The sequence below is a fragment of the Ursus maritimus genome, unplaced genomic scaffold (assembly GCF_017311325.1).
Source record: "Ursus maritimus isolate PB19 unplaced genomic scaffold, ASM1731132v1 scaffold_2, whole genome shotgun sequence".
In the NCBI taxonomy this organism is placed as follows: domain Eukaryota; kingdom Metazoa; phylum Chordata; class Mammalia; order Carnivora; family Ursidae; genus Ursus; species Ursus maritimus.
In genome coordinates this window covers 54264517-54288582 of record NW_024424452.1, presented here as the reverse complement: position 1 = coordinate 54288582, position 24066 = coordinate 54264517, and the positions used below count along the sequence as shown (strand labels likewise).

Genomic DNA, 24066 nt, shown 5'->3' with positions numbered 1-24066 from the left:
TATTTATGGAAAAAAACAAACCGAAAGTGAATGCATCAACACAAAATAGCTATAACTTACTATAGGTAAATTCAATTCTTTTCAGAACAAATTATAATTTCTATTAAGAATTGCCTTTGGGGAGGATTTGATCATTGCACCTCCAATTTACATACTTTCTTATTTGGATATTTTAATTTTATTATCTGTTTAACACAAGCCCTGTTAACATAAATATTAGAATATTAAACTTGATTTCTACCTAGTCTTCTCAAATAACTTTAAAAGTCTAAGAAAAAAGGGTTTGCCATCGTACGTACATGATATTAATTACTAAAAATCTATGAATTTGTGTCTGGCCTATATAACCGAGGGTTCAATTGTATGAAGACAAAAAATTAACTTAATGGAGTCAGCTAGCTTATATACATATTTTTTGTATTATTTTATATCCTTTTCTTGCTTAAAAGAGAAATTTACTGCTTCTGGGTGCCCTAACTCGTGACACAGTCAAATATAATGCATTTCATAAGTGAGTTTCAAATTAGAAACATCATTTGTGTTGTGACAGATGTCATTAAGAGCAAAGATAATATTAGCCTTTTAAGGGGCAATTTAAATGAATGGAATTTGTTATTAGATTAAAGAACTACACTTGTTCTAGTAACCAGTACAAATAGTATGTGATATCTTTAGAAAATCTCAATTATTATATCCTACAGTTACAAAAATGAATACAGTTGCCAGATTCATATTGCACAAGTCCAAATGACTAGATTCTCATTCATGTTTTGCCCAAAAAAGAAATCTAAGCCTTGAATTCCTACCATTTGGTTCCATTGGAGGAGACCATTCTACGTGAAGTTCTGTGGAACCGATCTTCCGCACCTCAGGTGGACCCAGCCTTCGGGGAGGTGCCTGGGCTGTGATCACCGTAAGGGGTGAGCTGTGTAAACAGCCCCCACTCGTACACGCCTGTACAGAAAAACGGTACTTGGTGAATGGAACCAGATTCCCAATGGTAGCGGAGCTTTCATGACCTTCGTAAGGAGCACATGGCTGATTGCCACCTGAAGGAGCACAGGACAAAATATATTTTTCTACAGGACCAGAACGATTTGAAGGTGCAGTCCAGGCAAGTGTCACGGAGTCTGAGCTAATAGGAAGGATATAACTTAAGTTCAAGTTTCCTTCTGGGACCCCTGGTTTCGTCCTGTAAGTGACAGGTGCACTCCTTGTCGAACCATGCACACTGGCTGTCTCGATGTAATAGGAATATGAAGTATATGGTGACAGGTCCATGTCCAAGAAGTACTGAATATCTGAAATTAAAAGAAAAAAAAGAAGAAAAGAGCTACATTTCACAGATTGGTAAGGAATCATTTCTAATTGTTTTCCTATTTATATAACTTAATCATAAACTATACAATCTGCTCTTTTGAATAAGAGGATGCTTCACATATTTAAAACTGAAATAAAGCAAATTCTGATGCTTTTACTGTGCAGAACATAAGAAGAGTGCCTCTTGTCATGAAGACTATTTAGAAGGTTGTTTAAACTCTTGTTCTTTTATAATATAGTGTCCTTTTTACAGAAGAGATAAGAGGAATTTCTGGCCGTTCTCTGAAACAGAAATAGCCCGTTCTTCTATGTAACCTGTTTGCCTGTGAAACAATATTGCACTGGACCAAGGGTTGTCAAACTGCTGCCACATGCTACATTTGTCACCTGGCTGATATCATGACTGGAAACTTACTGAATTTCTGACCCACACAAACTGTGACATTATAAATGTTCATTGTTGTTTTACATTGCAAAATTTTGAAGACATTTGTTATTATCAATGGAGAATTGACACAGGAGTAGTCTGGGTTTTTTAAAGGATTAAAAAAGATAGGGCGTGGACATGGTTAGGCATGTGCCTGAACTTCCCGCTCTCTAAGGGGACAGGAAGTGTACTGCAAGACCATGACACTCACAACATGCCAGTTGGCCAAAGAGAAATGTTTCCAGATTCCAGCTCCACTGTCACAAAGCAGGCAGTGAAGAGTAGGTTTGAAACTGAGAGGCAATAAACCGATAGCATATACAAGCATACATTAAAACATATTTTATGAGACCGTGGTCCTTAATCCAATTCTTGGGAAATGTTTCCTCAGGAAGCATATAAAAATATGGATGTGTTATTTATTATAGGAAATGTTGAAGTAAATTAAAGTGGAATTTAATGGGTTATATTTTAATATTAATATGATACATTAATAGAATTCTAATATCACATAATTATTTAAAAACAGAGCGATGAAGGCCATGTAGCAACATGAGAAAAAATACAGGATGTAATAGTGCATGTACCTGAATATTATTATGAAAAATAAACCGGAGTATACACTGCTCCAGAAATTTTCCAAAGTGAAGTTAGTCATCATACTAGAATGCTGCAATTGTGAGGCTTAAAAAATTTATTTTAAGCTTCCTTAATGGGATATAACATTTTTATAAGAAAAAGATCAATGCCAACAACAAAATCACTTAGACAAATTATTGCACAAATACAGCATGAGATTCTTCTTTGGAGATGCTAATAATAATAACCATATGCACTGGTTAATTTCCTTTTTTAAAGATTTTATTTCTTTGAAAGAGAGAGAGAGGGGGTATGCATGAGCAGGGGAAGGGTAGAGGGAGAGGGAGAAGCAGATTCTCCACTGAGCAGGGAGCCCCACATGGGGCTGGATCCGAGGACCCTGGGGTCATGATCTTAGCTGACGTCAGTCACTTAAATGACTGAGCCACCCAGGCACCCCTGCACTGATTAATTCCTTTCCAAGTATGTTTAGTATCAAATAACAAAAATGTATTCCCACTGATATCTAATTCTTATCTCCCATATTAGTGAAATTTTCTATTATAAAATCGAACCAGGAAACAGTTATTTTCTGAGAACCTAAGTAAGCTGGGAAAATCCAGATTCATATTCTCCTAACTCCTTACCTTTCCTGCAATCCAAAACTGAAGTGGTTTCAGGGCAGAGAAGAGTTGGTATTCAGTTTTTTAAAAATGTGCTGAGCATGCTTAAATGAGGTAGGAGTGGGAGAATATTATGAAATTTCAGGTTTTCCTGGATGTAGAAGAAAGAAAACTAGCCATAATCTCCTATTAGTATTATGTATTAAATACAATATATATATTATATATATACACATACATATTAGTGTGTGTGTGTATGCATATATATCCCTTAACACAACCCTTCTCACATTTTATTTTAATATTTTAATGAATTGTCTTTACTTGACACAAGACTTAACACCCTGGGAAGCCAGGACCGTGTCCTCCTTACTCACCACTGTATTTGTAGCACAGAGTAGAATCTGAATAAATATTTGTTGAATCAATCAGTAAAACTGATATATAAAATTTATTTTGCCTCTTTAGAAAAAGTGATATCCTCCACTAGTAAAATTTGATGAGTGAGATTTACTATGCCTCTTCAGAAAAAGTGATATCCTCCACTGGAAAAATTTGCTTGTGATATATTGATAGTAGTTGCTAGGTAGTTTCATTCTATCAATTATTGAAATGACCACTACACTGGTTTTCAATATATTACCTGAACATCATACTTGTTGCTCATAACAGAGTATTGTGATCACAATTGAACAATAAGGGAAATTACCTGTCTGTAGTAGCTAGGGTATGGTTAATATTACATATATTTCTGACATATAATAGTAAATTCAATAAATACTTATTAAAGTTATCTGTATTCCACATGAGACTGTTCAAAATGTTCAAAACATTTGAAACAATCATTGAAGGCTAGCAAACTGATGGAAAATATTCTATGTAACATGTCAAAAGCTAAACCTAAAAGGCAAAAATAAATATCAATGCTAAATATTCCAAGAGAATGGCATACGCTTAAACTGGAAGTTGGAAGATATGTAACCTGATGATAATTAAGAGAAGTTCAGTATGTACTTGATGCTTGTAGCATTTGAGAAATGGAATATAATCCCAATAGATCAAAATCTACAAGAGGAGTCTATTTAGTAAGTAATTAGAGTAATTATAGGATTGAGACGGCAACAAATATTTGGTTAAAAACACTGGTTTCACTCATCTATGGAACATAAGAAGAAGTAGGAAGATCGGTAGGAGAAGAAAGGGATAAAGAAGGGGGGTAATCAGAAGGGGAATGAAGCATGAGAGACTATGGACTCTGAGAAACAAACTGAGGGCTTCAGAGGGGAGGGGGGGAGGGGAATGGGATAGGCTGGTGATGGGTAGTAAGGAGGGCACGTATTGCATGGTGCACTGGGTGTTATACGTAACTAATGAATCATGGAACTTTACATAAAAAACCAGGGATGTACTGTATGGTGACTAACATAATAAAAAAATATTATTATAAAAAAATAAAAAAATAAAAACACTGTGTAAACAACATATAGTATGAACTAAATAAAAGTAATTGAAAGGGCATAAATAGAATTCCCCTTAATTTTATCATAACAACAACAACAACAACAAAATGACTTGGGATAAAGGAACTTAAGCAGGTCGTACTCCATAGTTAGGATAAGAATTATCTCTATCTTCAACTCTGAGCTTGGAAAATTGTTCTCCTACCACAAACTCCTTTTTTTTTTTTAAGATTTTATTTATTTGACACAGAGAGAGAGCACAAGCAGGGGGAGCAGTAGGCAGAGGAAGAGGGAGAAGCAGGCTCCCCTCTGAGCAGGGAGCCCTATGCAGGGATCAATCCTAGGACCCCGGGATCATGACCTGAGCTAAAGGTAGACGCTTAACCAACTGAACCACCCAGGCACCCCCTACTACAAACTTCTGCATATTCAGGACAACATTCATAATTTTTGCGTCAGCACTAATTCATGATTTCGGATGGTACCCACTATGGTTTAAGGTACATTCCTAATATACCACCCATGAAAGCTACCTGGACCTGCTCAGGTTTGCTGAATGTATCTTATTTTCTCATACACTTTCCCTCATGCCTGTTCACATACAACTTCTTCCAGGAAAATCATTCTTCCTTCACTGCAGTGCCTGGCTAATCCAGCTCACACATCCCTCCTTATTGTGAAACATTCAATGGTTCTCAGCCTCCATCTCTGCCACCACAGGCATGGTTGCCTCTCCCCCTCCCAGAACTTTCTGAATATTCCAAGTCTACTCTAATTCAACATTTAATATATATTATAATTTGTTTTACTCTTTATCTCCCCTCTCAATAATGAGAACTGCTCCTTCCATCTTTGTGCTTCTAGTGACTCATACAGTTCCTAATCCGGAGTAAACACTGAATAAAATTTTATTGAATAAATGAAGGAATGATTTTTCCATATATATCTGATTGATTTTTCTAGGAAAGAATATTAAGAGCTTTATAGAAACAGTTGCTTGTCATCAACTCTTGTGGGGTTTTTTTTTCTCATTCCCTCCTTATATTTACTGTTTGTTTCTCTCAGAGCAGCTGACCCATCTTACCGCTTGTTACATCGATCCCTTGATGTAGTATAGTGTAACAAACGATAATGATATTAAAGGTAGACATGAAGTTTCAGGGTTCACTAAGATGTATCGTCATCTATAACCCTAAACTATGTTAACATCTTTAGGCTATGTAAGCAATGATCAGGTGTAGAAGTATTCATCCTCTCGTTTCTCTGTGAAAGGATTTTTTTTAGAGTAAACATGTAAGGACTATTCCTCTACACATGGCTTCCCAAATGAGAAATGATTTAACTGAATTTGGGGAGGAAAGGGGGAAACAGAGCATGCTCACATCAGCCTATTGATTTTATTCTCTTCTAATCTGTCTTCGTTCAGGAAAGAGGGTCTATTCTCCAATCTGACTTTTATCAGTAATGAAGATGACTTTTATTTTTCATTTCCATCTTACTGACTCCTAGGTCTAGTTCTCTTTTAGTTCCAAAATCAAGTAGGAAAACATAATATGATTTATTGGCCAATCCCTAAAACTACAACTCTATCAAATGAGTGCTAGTTCCTATGATAGCTCTTCTCTTCACACCCATCCCATGGAAAATACCTGTGGGCAAACCAGACTGGAGCTACAGTGGGGATAATATTAGGCACTGATTATGTACAATTCCCAGTGCACTGATTTGACCTCTATATCTTTCTCTCCTGTTTTTGAAAGCTGGTTATGTACAAGCTTATGAGGATGTAAATTTTGCTTATTTTTAAAAAGTTTGTATTCAGAAACTTTAAAATTATGCCACAATTAGTTGTGTGCCATTACTAGTAACAAATACTCTGCAACCTTTAAAGATGATAACACACCAGAGTGTCATGATCTTAGGTTGGAAACCACTGTCCTAGAGATTCCCATGGTGCATCAGGCAAGCTAGGGAAAGTTTTTATTCTAACAAGGAATTCTATAATGGTCTCAACCAAATGATCAAACTTTCTCGGAAGACAACACTATTAATTTTCTTTGAAAAGTTCAATGATTCTCCACCTATAATTCCAAATGCCTTTATTTAACCCAAAGATTTGTGTTCATCCGACTGAATATAAGTACTGTTTCCTTTTCATATTACACATGCTATCCACACACTGGAAATAGAGTAATAAACATGAGGGTATTATTAGAATGATACAAAGTTCTGACAGCGTTAACCAATTGTTCTTACTGTTCAAATGCCATCATGCAGATAATTTTCACATCATTAATTATAGTGATTGTCAAGAAATGCCAGAAGTGGCATTTTTTAATGAAAAATAAGGTTTTAGGAAATAATACCTCGTTTAATAGGATTATATAAATGCCTGATTAGTGAATGAGTACACATTTATTATGTAAGAAACTGTTATTTGGATTCTATATTAGGGCAATCATGAATAAGAGCCAGCGCGTTGTACTCTCACGTAATGGTCTATAAAATAGATCACAATATGTTACTATGGAAAACATGCCACTGGAATTGAAGGGTATAATTGAAGTTTAATTTTATTATTGAATTAAGCTAAATGGAAAATGGGGTGACCCTAAGTCACAATTTCAGAAATAATCCGACCAGTGGTACTGTCATCTTCAAAATCACTTTCAATATTTTTATAACTCTCTCTTCCCCTATCACAAAAGTTTAAGTTTCAGGACACCTGGATCATGCTGATATTTGGAAGAAAATAAACATTCTAGTAGCAGGTTTTTAGGATGCTTTGCCAACATGGCAGATGTAGACAGATGTTCATTTCCCTTTGCAATCTGCATCATGAAGTTCAGAGTTGCCATTAACTTCAAAGAAGAGCTGGAATACTGGAGAAACATTCAGAGTTAACAGAAAGTAGACACGATAATGTAGGTGCATGTCAGGCAGAATTAGGTACAAATGTAACCTACTCTAGTACATACAAAATAGAAATGTATGCTATGCAAAAGTTTTAAAGCCAGTCACTACATTAAAACAAGGTGTCTCCCTAACCATTTTGAGGAAGATTATGGAACTTCAGTGCCTCCATAGAACTTAACACACTTTTCTAACTAATTAAGTAAGTTAACTGGAATTTGGAAAATTGGGTATTAAACAAAGAGAACAAAATGGAAACGTGAATTAGAATCACCATTCCAATGTTTTTAAAACTAGTTTCTTAAACTAGCTTGTAGCTAAACATGACTAGAGGCAAATATCAGAGAAGACAGAGCTGGAAGGTTGTAAACATTTCTATTTCTTCATTCTGACTTTAGGGAAACTAAAACATCTGAGTATTTCTTTTAAAGACAATGGGTCCCCATAGTTGGATTTCTGTAAGCTCTTTTAAAATCTTCTTAAAAGTTATAGATGCAAAGATAGTCTTCATGGTTTTTCACATCCTTTCTCTTTCAATTTAAGTTCATATTATATTCTACCTCTGTGGAAATGGCAGTGTATGCATAAAATTACATTGTTTGCATGAAGGTTAGTACTGATTTCACTTTTTTAAAAGTCCATTTTTAACCTAAGAACTTTTAAAGCTGAACCCATATAATAGAAATATTTGATAAATTTTCTATAATTCTTATGCTCAAAGAAAACTATAGTTCAGCTTGTTGTAAATCTTCCAATATTCCTACATAATTTTGAATTTAATATAACACAGATTATTTATATTACCTTTTATTACGTTACACAATGTGTCATGGACACTTTCCATTCATCAACATGTAAACTAAAATATCATTTTATAGGTACTCACATCCCACAATTCACTTACTAACAGATCAGATCCTATTATGCCATCTATCATAATTTATTGAAAGATTTTTGAATATCTGAATCTTTTGCAATATTTTGCTATTACAAATAGTGTAAGCTTGAACATATTTTGTGTCCATTTATGACAGTTCATTTAAGATAAATTTCCTAAAGGAAATTCGTTGAGTCAAATGGTATACAAAAGGATATAGTTTTCATGCATTTTGACAATTTAACCTGCATGAAGAGTTGTGTCAATGAACCTACACAGACAGTCCAGCAGTTTATGTAAGTTCTAACTCCTCCACATCCTCATCAATGCTGGCTGAATAGGGTAGTTTTTTTTTTTTCATCTTTGAGAATTTGATAAGCATTAGGGCTTATCAAATAAGAAGCATCTCATTTTTATTGCGTTGTTTTGATTACGAGGAGATTGCTAGTGAGACTCGTAATTCTGTCTCTGCTTGAAACGCTCCCTGCTAGACACAGGAAACCACAACAACATTTATCCTCAGTGTCAAAGAACTTAACTAATGTATCAATTCTCAGAATATTATATCTTTCTATTGCTAACCCTTTAAACTTACTGTATGGGTATTGATCTCCAGTTGTGTAGATTTCAGAACCGTCCCTGAATAAACTATAAGTAAGCCAGTGGGCATTTGGAGAATCAGGTGGACTCCAGGAGAGATTGATAGCAGAAGAACTTTGAGCTTGTCCTCTGGGTGGAGGTTGTTGGGATGGTGCTAAATTACAAAGGAGAGAGCATTTATTAGCAAAGGCAATCAATAAGCACACAAGTAAGCTGAAGTAAGATATCCAACAAAGAGGTCTTTCTGATTCAGGATTACTTTATCAAGAAGACATGCGGTTTACCAAGACATTAATAAACAGAAGGTACACATCATGAGTTCTCTAAAACAAAGCTTTTTATCTATAAGCATAAAACAATTTTGTAGGTCAATGCAGCTGTCATAAAAATAGTTGGGGAGTGGACCACAAAAGTTTACATTAAGCCCTTCTTTCTTCTTCTTTTGTCTTCTTTCTCCTCCTCCTCCTCCCCCTCCTCCTCCTTCTTCTCCTTTTCCTTCTTCTTCTTCTTCTTCCTCTTCAGAACGTATCCAAGGATACACCACTTATTTTCTACTTAATTAATTTAAAAGTTAACATAAATAAGTGACTTTGAAACTTGAAATCTAAGTAGCATAATTTTTGGATTTTTAAAAAGAAGTTTTCCATTCCACTAAGCACAGTGCCTCATCTTGCTTCACAGAGCACAGTGTAAAAGAAAGAATAATAGTTGGTGATACAAATACTCACTGTGTCATGGATATTAAACAGTCTAAATATTAGCAAGAAATAATTTGAATGTACTATATGGATATTCCCACACCTGTTAGAGGTGCAATGTTTGTTAGAAGTAATATGATGGCACACAAGAGCATTCATCTCACTATTTTAGTGATATTTTATATAATGTATGTACACAATATGAAAACATTGTCTCTTATCACTGCATACTTTCCTCAGTCTCCCTCTTTTCCTTCACTCAGCACCATCCCCTCTCCCCGCCAGAAAACATAAAGGTAAAGGAGAAAAATAATGTCTAACTATTTTTTAAGACAATCAGCCACCAGTTTATTTATTACCTTCTGGCTTAACAAAATGCATAATCCTCCAACCATTTAGAGAAGCACATCCTACTCAGAGTTTTTCATTAAATAACGTATCAAAGTTTTCTGTGTTACCTTACTTTAAAAACTGTTAATGTTTTTGTTAAGAAATCTCAAAAAATCACGTATAGAAATGAATCAAATAATTATTAATTTTTATATGAATTATTTACAGTCACTGGATGATAGGGTTTCAGGAGAGGAGAGAGAGCACATTCAAATTAAGTAATATAATAAAGAGCTTGATAAAGAAACTATTTTCAAAAGGGTAGGCAAAGAATGTAAGGAAACCAGAAGAAATAGAGCAGTACTCTGGGGTATGATAACAGTAGACCTTCTTTACTATTTACGTTAGGGGTCCTCAAGACGACCCCCAGGTTTAATGATTCACTAGGAAGACTTGCAGGACTCATCACATAGTCCTACTGTGGCTAAGATTTATTATAGCAAAAGAATAGAGTACAATCAAGAAAGGGAAAGATACTTGGGTAAGTCCAGGGGAAACCAACTGCAAGGTTCCAGTCACACAGGATATGCCTAATTCCCCGGGCACTGTTTTATGAAAATATGTGAAATGTTGCCAACCAGGGAAGCTCATTAGAAACTCAATGCCCAGGGTTTGTATGGGGACTGTTTATGTAGACAGCCTCTGCCTACATGAATAACCCCTCAAATCCTAGATTCTCAGAAGGAAAGCAGGGTTAAGCATAAACCATTTGGTTGGACAAAATTTAAGAGACAGTCAGCCACTCTACCTGTTCTGGGGATGGTGAGAACTCTCACAAAGTCTAAGTTCCCAGATGCCAGCCAAAGGCTAACTTTGCAAGCAGGTCTTTCTATAGATAAGCAATCAGGCCCACTATGTGAGCTTTTTTCTAACATGCTATGCCTAGCTTAAAGGGGCACAGCACTCAGGGACAGAAAGGGCTATAGGAAAAACATCATTTGTTAGGAGCTGTGACTATTCATGGCAGGATGCAACAAGCTCAAGCCCAGCTCAAGACTGCTCCTGCACTGTGACAAGAAGCTGAGGATTAAATACTCCAATTTTCCTTTCTGCCAGCCCTCCAGATGACTGGCAGGCTCCTGTTAGTAGCTGGAGCCAACTGAAAGTCAAAGGGCAAGGGAGTCTGCTGATGCAGACCATACAGAATCTTGGGGCATAGAGTAGGGTAGGGAAGTATGGAGTAGTAAAGTGAAGTTATCCTGCACACCAGGCAAAGACTTTCAACCAAGAGCTATTACTAATTCATCAGCATTCATAAGGGATACGCTCCACTTTAAAGACATGATATAATCCAATAATAACATTTTAAGAAAGTATTTCAAGAGCACTGAATTTGAAATATACAAAATTCCATATATTATGCATAGGCTTCCTAAAGACAATGCCTCTAATCCTAAGGGAGATAATACTGATGTCATATTTTTCAAGGAAAAATATTCAAACTAGATACACTCTCACTCTTCCCTTTTATCTTTTCTCCTTCTTTGGAATTTGCATTGTTATATTAAAACTCTAACTGTCCATATGCCTAGTTAGATATAGGACAAGAATAGTACCAATCTCAAAATGACACAGGAAAAGAGAATCATTTCCAAAGAGGACCTTATATTTTTGAATTCAGAAATTTGCCATATTCGACATGGTCTTTTGGATTGGTTGAACACGGCCAGTGCATTTGATCTGTCAGTGATTTTTAATTTAGGGCTCCACATCCTGTTGTTCTTGGTGGAGCCACAAAGACTCATAAACTGTCTCATTTATAGCCCTCTCAAAAAGCCTTGTAATCTATGGTAATTGAATATTTTTAGTGAATATTAGTCACAACATCTAAAACTCTGCATGCTATCAGGAACACAACAGATTTCAGAGTTAAAGCAATCAAAACTGACCTTCAGACTATTTTCTAAGACAGCAACATACTTTTGGGATGACTGAAAGAAAGATATATGTTTCCATCCCATGTCAAAGGGTATAGAAAATGATTTGCATTACTTGAACATTTCCTTGGCAACAAACATTCACATACACAAATACACAAACAAGCTCTTTCAAATGTTTAAAGCTGATTACTTGTTATGACCATCTCTAATCACAATCTTGCCCAACTTCACAGTATAAATGATTAGTGCCTGTTTGACCCTGAAATGAGAATGTTCATAGACCTGAAGCCTTAGATGATTCAATACCACTCAGAGAATAAATATTATGAAGGCCTGGCCATGAGATAACCTGAATTCACCCTTTTGTGTGCTGAAAGGGGAATTCTGAGAAAACAGTCACATATTCATTCATCAAAATTGCCAAGTGTGATCTTTGCATTTGCTAGACTCTCCTGTAAGGAAAGACAGTATCATATCGTGACTACATCCATTTGTTTGGAGCCATGAGTTTTAATCCTGGCTTAGGCACTTTGGTAATTGTGTGATTGTAGTCAAATTTTGGTTGGCCTCTCTGAATCATTCCTCATCTATAGTTAGGGGAGGATAACATCTGGCTCTCAGGGTTATTTAGAGTATAAAGTGAATGTGCGTGTATCCCTTTTTCATGAAAGGCTGGGAACACTATGCCTATGAGAACAGGTGTCTAGTCTCCCTCTGTCTTTTTTTCTTGCCATCCTTAGGGGGTTGTCCTTGTGTACATGGTCCCAGGAGGATGACCACCAAGTCCGTATCCAATTCAACAGGAAAGGTAAAAGGAGAGATGGAGGACATGCCCCTTGCCTATGGGAGCACAACCTAGGACTCCCACACATCACTTCTGCCCATGTCACTTCAGCCAGAAACTTGGTGACATGGCAACACCTAACTACCAGGGAAGATGTTGCCATGAACCCAGCTCCAAGTACTGTTAAAATGAAACAAGTAGAAGACAGTTATTGAGAACAACTTAAAAATATCTTTTATAGGGGCGCCTGGGTGGCACAGCGGTTAAGCGCCTGCCTTCGGCTCAGGGCGTGATCCCGGCGTTGTGGGATCGAGCCCCACATCAGGCTCCTCCGCTATGAGCCTGCTTCTTCCTCTCCCACTCCCCTTGCTTGTGTTCCCTCTCTCGCTGGCTGTCTCTGTCCTGTCAAATAAATAAAATCTTTTAAAAAAAAATATCTTTTATAGATGCAATTTAAAATAGAACAATATCTAGAAAACTACAAAAAACATTTAAAAACTAAAAGGAGATAGGAGTGCTTCTAACTATGGCAACATAAAGAGTTTAGTGATATAAAATTTAATGAAATCATCAAAATAACCTTTCTGTGAGCTCTAAATCAACCACAGGCAAACAAAAAGTTAAGAACATTTACTCTTGAAAAACTAGTAGAGCTTTGAGTAGTAACAGTAGGAGTCTATGGCCTTTTTGTAGGGGATTATTTCCACAGTACCAGTACCATAGTCAGGTGTGTTGGTTTTACCAGTAGGGCTGACTATAAATAATAGCTTTGGTGCCATAAGGCACTGACTTGATTTGGGGTTGGCAGCAGAAATTCATAGCTTTGCCGCCAAAAAATTGGCACAGTCAATTGGGAACAAGAGGGAAAACTCACAGGTTTTCTAGCCTGAGTATATGCTCCCAGCTAGGTTAAGTGGTGAATTTACCAGATTATAAACCAGGAGATCCTGGGTATGATAGAACCATGGGAGGCCTGAGATGAGCTCTCCATAGATTCCTAGCTGGCTGGAAAACTATGAAGGTATGGGGAAAATCCATGAGAGCCAGGGAAAAATGAAGGCCAAAGAAGAACTGAGAACTAGCTATAACTCTGAAAATATCCCCCAAACCATACACATATTGATTGGCAGAAGCTATATGGTCTGGAAGTATTTGAGCACAGACATTGCCCAAATCTTTCGCTGATTCAGACACAGTAATGACCCCTAGGAAGCCAGGCTGTGAGTAAAAATTAAAATTAAAAAAAAAAAAACCTGATTAGACGTCAACAGCTGTACACTGCAGTGGAGAAAGTTTTCCACCGTTTAAGTCTATGCAAATTACAAAAAAAAAAAACAACTAACAACTTAAGTGTTTTCAACATAAAATTACAACACAGAGAAACTGAACTGTACTCATAAAAATAGCAGTTGAAAGAAACAGACTCTGAATGATCCCCAGTATTGAGTACAGCAAAAACCATTTCAATGCAGCTATTATAAATATGTTCTAAGAGTTAAAGAAAAATCTGATGATGATTCAGGAAAAAGGGAACTTTAATACAGAAATAGAATGTATAAAAACATTCTAAATTCTAAATTCCAGAGCTGAACAATACAGTAACTGAAATGGAAACTTCCCTAAAAAGGCCTCAATGACAGATTTGAAAAGAAAAGAGAAAGAATCAGTGAACTTGAAGGTAAAGCAAGAGGTAGGGGGGCTGGTGGGTGGCTCAGTCAGTTCAGTTTCCAACTCCTGGATTTCAGCTCAGGTCACAATCTCAGGGTCATGAGATCAGATCAGTGCTATGTAGCACTCAGTGCTGGGCGTGGAGCCCGCTTAAGATTCTCTCTCTCTTTCTCCCTCTCTTCCTCTCTCCCCCTCCTTCTGCCCCTCCCCTACTAGCATAGACGCTAAGAAAAAAAAAGTATTAAAAAAAAAGCAATATGTAAAATGTAATGATACAGCAATGATTTAGCCAATCCACAGAAAGGAGAAAAAAAATAGAACAAAATGAACAGATCCTCAGATACCTGTAAGACAATGTCAGGTGTACCAAAATATGTGTCATGGGCTCTCCAAAATGAGAAGATAGAGAAAATGGCAGAAAATATTTGAAGAAATATTAGCTCAAACTTCCCAAATTTGATGGAAAACATTTATCTACATTTCCAAAACTACGATAAATCCAAGTAGAATACCAACAGATTCATACCAAACATATCATAGTCAAACTGCTGAAAGACAAAAACAAAACTTCTAAAGGAGTAAGAGAAAATTCATTCACAGTTGAAGAAAAATACAGCTAAAGGCTGGAATAAATGACGGAGGCCATAAGGTAGCAGAATGACGCATTCAAAGTCCTAAAAGAAAAAAGAATATTGTTATCAAGAGTTCTATCCAGAAAAAGTCCCATCAAAAAAAGGAAAGAAGGAAGGAAGGACGGAAGGAAGGAAGGAAGGAAGGAAGGAAGGAAGGAAGGAAGGAAGAAAAAGGAAGAAAGGAGGTATTTGCAGCTAATTTTTTAAAAATAGTGGGAGAACTCATTCCTGGCAGACTAGCCCTGCAAGAAATACTAAAGAAATCCATCAGGCTAAAAGGAAATGACACAGAGAGCAAATAAATTGAGTCATGTTGAGGTAGGAAGAATACCAGAAAGGGTAAATATGTGGGTAAACATTAAGGACTCTGTGTGTTATGTGTGTGTATATTCATATTGTTTTCTTCTCTCAAATCATTTATAAAAATTAGTGTTAAAAGAAAATTACAATTATATTAGTGTAATGTAGGGTTTATTATACACACACACACACACACACACACACAATTACACAGTACCACAAGTCAAAGATGGGGAAAGGAAGGGACCTATATCAAGAGTTTACTTGTTATATTTTACCAGGATTAAATCAGTACGAATCTCAAGTAGACCGTGGCAAATAAAGATGCATATTCTAATTCATAGAACAACTAGTAATAAAATAACACAAAAATTAAAAAGTCAACAAAATACAGTAACCTGATTTTCAACAAGATTAACAAGAACCAAGGAGAAAATAGTCCTTTCAAAAAACTATGCTGGAACAACTGGAAATCCACTTTTGAAATGAATGAAACTGGAAACTCAACTCACAACATATCTAAACATTATTTCAAAATGGATCAAAGACCTAAATCTAAGAGCTAAAATTGTAAGACTCTTATAAGAAAACATAGGGGGAAAATCTTCATAACTTTGGATTTGACAATAGTTTCTTAGATATGCCACCAAATGTATAAACAACAACAAAAAATGGACAAATTGAAATGTATCAAATTTTAAAACATCTGTGCTTCAAATGACACTATCAAGAAAGTGAAAAGAAAACACACAGAATGGAAAAAACATATGCAAATCATATATCTAATAAAGGACATGCGCCTCAAATATATAAAGAACTATAACAACTCAGTAACAAAGACAAATAACCCAATTAAAAAATGGGCAAATAACTGGAATACACTTTCTCTAAAGAAGATACACAAATAGACAAGAACTATGAAAAGATGCTCAATATTACTAATCACTAGGGAAATGGATATCAAAACTATGATGAGACAGCATCTCATACACATTAGATGGCTACTATAAATAAATAAAAAATAACAATGTTGGCAAGGATATGGAGAAATTTGAGCCCTTGTGCACTGTCAGTAGGAATTTAAAACAGTAAAGCTGCTGTAGAAAATAGCAAAGCAGTTCCTCAAAAAAATTAAAAATAGAATTACCATATGATCCAGCAATTCCACTTCTGATTATATATCCAACAGAACTGAAAGCAGAGCCATTGAAAGCAGAGTCTTGAAGAAATGGCTGTATACCCATATTCATAGCAGCATTACTCACATAAGCCAAAACAGAGAAGCAACACAAGTGTCCATTGATAACTGAATGGATAAGCAAAACATGGTACATGCATGCAATGGAATATTATTCAGCCTTTAAAGAAAGGGAATTTTGAGATAAGCTACAAAAGGGATAACCCTTGAGGACATATGATAAGTGAAATAAACCGCATGCAAAAAAGGCAAATATTTTATGATTTTACTTATATGAGGTTCTTATATTATTCAAAATTATAGAGAAAGTAAAATTGTGGTTACCAGACGCTGGGGGCAAATGGGAGATATTATTGTTTTATGGGTATACAGTTTCCACTTCACAAGGAAAGTTATGGAGATGCATGGTAGTGATGGTTGAACATTATGAATATATTTAATATCACTGAACTGTGCCTTTAAAAATGGTTAATATGGTCAATTTTATGTCATATATATGTCACCACAATAAAATTTTTTTTTAAAAAAAAGCGTTAGCTACAAAAGCCTCTCTGATAAAGTAAGGATAAAGGAAAAATATGTGATAAAAAGACAGATAAATAACCAAAGGTAAACAAGAAGTGAATAGTATCAAGAAGACTTAAACACAAATGAGCTATAAATTATATGTATATATTTATATACACAGTTAAGTTCATAGTTAGAAGTTTAGGGCAAACGAAATTTCATTTCATTCACTAGTAAAGCATACAGAACACAGAATTATTTAATACCTGTTTTGTATTACCTCTATCAAGGAGAATGACTATCATTTTGAAAGCATGAAACAAATATCAATGGGAAAGAAATGAATCAGGAAATAAGGAAGCAGATTGTAAGAGAGGGTCTAACTACCTTATCTGAATTCAATTCTCCTGTACTCTGGAAATTATATGCTCAAGATTCCCAACTCAACTCCCTGTCAAAAAAAAAAAAAAAGGAAAAATTACAAATGATATTGCTAACCTATTGCCAGTGGAAAGATAAAGAAGTGGAAAAGATAACAGTCGTAATCCTGTGGTTCCCAAACTGTGTAGAAGGACTCCATGAAACATTCTAATGTTCAAGGAAAACACATGCTTGACATCTGTTGGACACAGAGGAAAATACCAGCCCGAGGTAGTTCACAGTTTCAACAATAGATAGCACTACATTCCTTTCAATAGCATCATATCTTTGTGAAGCTGATTGTTCCGGCTGTTGCTAGGATAAAAAGCAAGTACCATGTAAAAATCAAGGTGGAACAGGAAGGAAAGCAGGCTCCCTTCATACTCATGCCACCGTCAGCATTTTCTGTGCCCCCTGTTCACTCCCTTTTACGGTGAGTCTATCCATCACTTCTGCTGACTATGCCTCAAGCTCTTTTAAAGGCAGGAATCTTGTCTAACTTTTTTTCTTGAATGAACTACCTCTGTAGATAGTTTCTAACTTTGCCCAGTGTTTTGTAAATTTTGTGAAACACACACCCAAAACAGCAGCAGCAACAACTACTCCAAGTGGTTGAACAAATGTATTCAACACTAAGGATCACAATTTTAAAGAGAAAATTTAAATATATACATAGATAAATGTGTGTGTGTGTGTGTGTGTGTCAACTCAAGGCATTTCCATATATATATATATGGAAGAATAGGAAAATGAAAGTTTTTTAATTGGAAACATTTCGAAAGACAAGAAGATTCAGCCCAGAGAAGGAAAGACAAAACATAAAACTCCATGTCTACCACTACGAAGAAATGTAGGCCAGGTGTTCAGTGAACCAAACTGTCCAGTTTTGCCTGAGGTATAGTTCCGAGACTGTGTCTTAGGTGTAAGAATAGGTAGAAAAAAGTGGAGCAGATGTCAATATTTTCACACACACACACACACACACACACACACTAATCAAAATCGCTAAGATTCAGGATGTTATATGTAAGGTTCTCACAAAATGATGATCTACAACCGACATCCCAAACAATATGTTGGAATTCCTGTCGCACAGAAATCAATCAATTCTATAGTTAATCAATGAATAGCAAATATTAATTAAATTCTCAGTGAAATCCAGATTTATATTTAGACTGTATTTACACAGAAAAGCAATTACGATAGTCCTTTCCCAAAAGAAGCATATATCCCTACAATTTTACTTATACTAACACCCAGAGAGACCAAATAAAACACAGGATACTGAAGATAAACTACACAGGTACAAAATCTGAATATGTCTTGTTAATCATTACCTACACCCTGCCTTCCCCTACCTCGAAATCTAGTAAGGTTGCTGTGGAGCCCCATATTTTCTTACTTATTTCTCTCTCCCTTAAATGTAGATAACACAGTTCCAAGCAAGCTTGTTTGTGATGATTTGTCCTGACTTATGGCATTCCCTCGCACTGTGACTCATGATAGTCCCAGGACACCCCAAGGAGAACATGCATTGTACAATATGCTGTAGAGTGCTCCTTACCACATGTTCTCAGCAGGCATTTCTTAGAAATTCTGGAAAAGGTAAGGATATATGATCTTAGAGTAAATATAAATAAATCATCAATATGCTATGAAACCGTAGGACTGCAGGTGACCTTGACAAATCAAGTCAAGACACTGGAGAATGGTGTTGAAAAGTCAAAAGATGCTAAGATGTAATCTTTGACTTCTGGGAGTTAAAAATAGAAATGTGAGAGATATTTAAACAACTAATACAACCTGCAGAAGAAATATCAAATATAGGAGTAATATGTTATGATAAACAGTGATAATTGCTATAATATCAATAAGCAACTAATAATAGAATGGTACCCATAAAATTTGGTGGATTGGAGGACATAACTCATAAGACATAAGAATAAATCTCTCACGTGTTATAGAAAATTGGCTGGGAATGTCCTTGTTTGGTGGGGTGACCGATCATTTTGTTTTAACCAGTAGTGTTGATTTTTCCACTGAAAGTCCTGTGTCACTGGAAAGTCCAATGTCTGGGGGAAAACCAGGACTCTGGTCACCACACTAGTGATTCCATTCTAACAAAATGTTTTAAATTTCCCACTACTAACATAATCACCATTTCAATAATCTAATCAAGGAAGAAGAACACAAGTTTCATTTAGTGTAACTGTTTTTTTTTCCATTTCCCACCTAAATTCTCCACCTTGTGCCTAAGCCTTTCTGATGGGTTCTCAATGGAGAAAGAAAATAACAATATACTCTTCTCTGCATGATGTTTTTTCCACCAGCACAGGGCCAAAGTTCACTTACTTTTGCTGCAGCCCAGTGGATTGTTCTCATCCAAATGGCTTGCCCTGGGAACACAAGTATCACACTTGGAGCCAGTGACAAATCGTTTACAGAAACACTGGCCCGTGACCAAGTGACAGGTTTCATTCAAGGCTCCTGAGAGATGACAATTGCAAGGCTGACATCTGAAAACAAGACAAATAAACCATCAAAGAGAATAATGTTTTGATTAATAATTCATAGTATAAGTTACATTTATCAATAACATTGTGAAATAAGATGGCCTGTTTTAGCCAATATGTTGAAAAGAACACTTGAGCTAAACAAATAAACAAACACAACATCAAACAAGACAGCAAAAGAATATTTAACAAAATGTTGTTCACGATAAAATCTCTATGAAGCCTCCCCTTTGTAAACTAATTAATGGCCAAAAAAATTGTTATATTGCTTTTTTCATGCCACGATACATCTTATGGATTATTTTGAATGCCACTTGTTCAATTAATACTGTAAATTTTGCTTTCTCACAAAAGCTGTTCTTCTGACAGCTAAAAATTTAGATTAGGTAACCATAAATCATCTTTCCAAGTATCTGTCAAGTTATGAAGCAGAACACCAGATGTGATAACCATGGAACTCCCTAAAAATCTTGAAATTCTATATTTAGTTTTATAAAGACTAAATTTCACTAAGAAAAGAGTTTGAGGAAGACATGTTCCAGTACTGTCGATGCCTTAACATAGGTTATATTTCATTTTCTATTTTATGCACTAAACTCATTTATCCAGAATAGTTGGAGAATAAAGCATTTTTCTGATTTATTAAAAGATGTTAATGACACAAATATAATGAGATAACTTCATTTCAACTTAAATTTCTTGGACCTAAAGTTGTTTGTAAAAATCACTGGCCTGGCATTTTGCCATGATAGAAGCTAAAACCTGTTTCCTCTGGGTAAGTTATTCAAATTCTTAGCGTATGCCAATGTCATTGATCAGGATAAGCAATTTTGGCACCGTGAAGTGTTAGAGAGGCAAAAACAGCACATGGAAAAAGACAACTCGCTTGTAAACAGAAACTTTCTATGTGGCACATTTAAAACAACATTAAATGGATTCACCTCTATTTTCTAATAAAGATCCTGGATGGATAGTTTCTTTATCCCCCTGCAACTTCTACAGTGTGATCTCTCGGGTAATCATTCAACACCCTTAAAAATCCTGATAAAAGCAAAGGACTGCTAAATAAGCTGCAAATTTGTTTTATGGACTAATATCACCTTGGGAATAAATAAAGTACAGTTTCTCTTGAAAACCACTATACTGTAGTTTGCCCTCTTTATGTCATGATAAAAGGACATTTCCCCCCTACAAACCACTATATTAAGTCCTTTATGTAGAAACATGCATCAGAACTCCATTTCAAATAGATATTTTATTTAGGCTACTTAAGTATCAGAGCTGAAGAAAATTATGCACTGAAATTAAAATGGAATTATAGAAGCAACAAAATATTTGATTTGCTCTTAATTTCATTATATGCCATTACTTAGAGTATATTGTTTGTAGGCTTTTAATGTAATATTGGTAAGCATAAACAATAAGAGGCAAGCTTCTCCCAATGCATATATATCACCACACCACTCAAGAGTAAGTGTCTCTTGAGTATTTCAGTTTTTATTACCATTCACTCATGAGACAATCACACTTATTTTACATACAGTACATTTAGAGTAATAGTTTCCAGTGTATAACATAATTCCTTTTCTTGATGTAGTTCTATTTTCTTCCAGCTAGCTGCTACACACTTAACTCCAAGTCAGCTCTGTCAATATCCATGGGATATTAAGTTCTGAATCCAAATGGAATAAATAAATCGCTTCTTAGGAAAGCATGCAATGTTTTGAGTAATTAAATGTGACTATTCCTGATTTTATAGTCTCTTATACCAGCTGTTGTTATATCTAACTTATCTGACTTGTTATAATTGCTTGACTTCAGTGAGAGAGAATTTTACCTGAACGAAGATCATAGGAGACTTTTTTGAATATTACAGTTTGTTCCTAACTCAGAGGACACTAGGGATAATCTTGTAATTAAGGTTTAAGTAAAATGATTCCTATAAATTTCTCAGCCACTCAAATATAATTTCAAACATTTCCAAGACTCTTTAGCAAATAAGCTACAAGTTTGATGTCATTTTATAAGTTATCCTTTCTCAAGAGCACCTCCTAAATGAAATATATTTCACATTTATTAAAACAAAATTATACATAATAAAGGGGAAGACATTTTAAGCTTAGAAAGAGAAACACCAAACTAAGATGAATTGTGATATTGATTTTGTCAGGATAAATGGTTTTTGTAATATTAATATAAAGAAACCTTTATTACACTGACTCTCCTGGTACAGCCAGAGCTACTCCCGCAATCTGTTTAAAATCTTCATTTTTCATCCTTATGGGAAAACCTCACTTGCTAAATGGATTTCATAAAGAGTAATCTGTCAAGATTTATATAGATAAACAATTTGTGATGTTTATTGACCAGTTCATTATGGTAAACAAAACAGGAGTAAAACATCACTAATCTCTGCTAGCACTCTGCTATTATAGTTCTGTTTGGGCCCTTCTGTAACTCAGTGTTTACTGAGTACAATGGGAAAGAAGTTAATTGGCTTCTGTCCCTTAAATCACAAATCTCATATATTTTCCTTTCCATGGAACCTAGTCCATTGGTGCAAATGGTAAGAGAAAGAGCTGCCCTACTTATTATTATTGCAAAACATCACTATTAATGAAGGACTGAATTTCATTGTCAGAAGCTCCATCATCTGAGGGAGAGCTACTGCAGGAGGTTTAGGGATGTATTCCAGGATATAGATCATTTTATTGACATTTCTTTTTCAACACCTCTCTTCCATCTGGGGTCTCAATTCATTGATACCATCAAATTAATTTAAATATATCGATTGACATAAGTAATATTCATTGAGGTCCAGTTATGTTCCAGGACCAGAAGAGACACTGAGGACACAAAAAGGAATAAGATAGAGTTGTCCCTGTCTTCAAGGAGCTTGTAGTCTAGTGAGAAATATAAAATAACAGCATTAATAAAGATGTATGCTGAGTCTTTGTGGGCACAGAAAAGGAAAACTACCTGGTAGCAGGGAATGGGACAGTGGAAAAAGTATTAAGAAGGAATCTTGGGGGGCATCTAGGTGGCTCAGTCAGTTGAGCATCCAACTCTTGATTTCGGCTCAGATCATGATCCCAGGGTCTTGGGATCAAGCCCCATGGTGGGCTCTGTGCTCAGCAGGGAGTCTGCTTGAGGATTCTCTCTCTCCCTCTCCCTCTGTCCCCACCAAATAAATAACTAAAATCTTTTTAAAAAGGAAGGAATTTTGGAGATGTTTGGCTGAATATTAAAAGTTGAGCAGGAATATGCCAGGCAAGTCAGAGAGGGAGAAAAGAGAGAGATAAGAAACATCAGGAGAGGGTAGGAGATTATAAGCAATTCAAAATTTTTGGATATAAATTCAGAATATATAGGGGTAACAAACAAAGCTAAACAGGAAAGGTAAGAAGAGGCAAGATATTGCTAGATTAGGTGCAATGGTGACAATGGTAAGGAACAATGGAAAGGAGGAGGAGAGTTTTACTTACGTTGAGTAAGTAAAATCAGTAGGATGAGGTAGACAAATTGAAAAGAGAAGCAAAGAAGGGCATAGAGTTATTTCCAGTTTTCTAATTTGCTGATAAGTAGGTGATGGGGACACCATTCAACATAAAGAATGAATGAGGAAGAAATCGCAAATTGCTGAGGGAATTTAGACAAGGATTATTAATGATTATTAATGAGTAAAACAGAAAGAGGCTTTAAGGTGAATTGGAGAAATTGGACCAAGAGTTTTCTTCCATCAGTCCCTAGCACAAAGCCTAGCACACAGTAAAGTTTCAATCAATATTGTTGAATGAACAAATGGATGAATGAATGAATGAATGATGAAGCACTAGGAAAGCTTTAGACTCAGAATAGGACATCACAGATAAATCAAATGTGACATGTAGCTCTAAGGACAATTTAGCTCTTTTGAGCCCTTTTTGATCAGCTTAGCTGTTCTCCTAGCTAACCTCTCCCCCAGGGAAGGGACAGCTTTCTTTAAGACTGGCCTCTGCTGTGACACCCTAAGGCCAGAAGAGTTCACAGTTCAGTTCAATCCTGTGAGTGCTAGAGTGCTCTAGAGAGGATTTGGTTTTCCCTGGTTAAGATTATATTTCCTCTCTGCAGTAGAAGTACATCTCATTGTTTCCTTATATCACAGCCTGCAAATAGCACTGGATTCTCTTGGAACTGGAATAAGAATTAAGGAGAGGGATTTGGGGCTTGGAGATCCTCCCTATGTGAACTGAAAGCCATACACATGGCTTATTGGAGAGGAAGTGAGAATGGTATCA

At 35.7% G+C, this 24066-nt stretch overlaps 1 protein-coding gene across 1 annotated transcript in view; it reads right to left on the bottom strand.

Annotated features, from left to right (window-relative positions):
- The window catches only part of USH2A (usherin), a 676781-nt gene that overhangs the window by 495713 nt on the left and 157002 nt on the right, over positions 1–24066 (bottom strand). The window contains exons 14-16 of the mRNA XM_040636016.1: positions 19629–19792; positions 8795–8953; positions 807–1301 (exon numbers count right to left, since the gene is read on the bottom strand). Of these exons, the coding sequence (XP_040491950.1) occupies positions 807–1301; positions 8795–8953; positions 19629–19792 (818 nt within the window). The remainder of the gene's footprint in view (positions 1–806; positions 1302–8794; positions 8954–19628; positions 19793–24066) is intronic.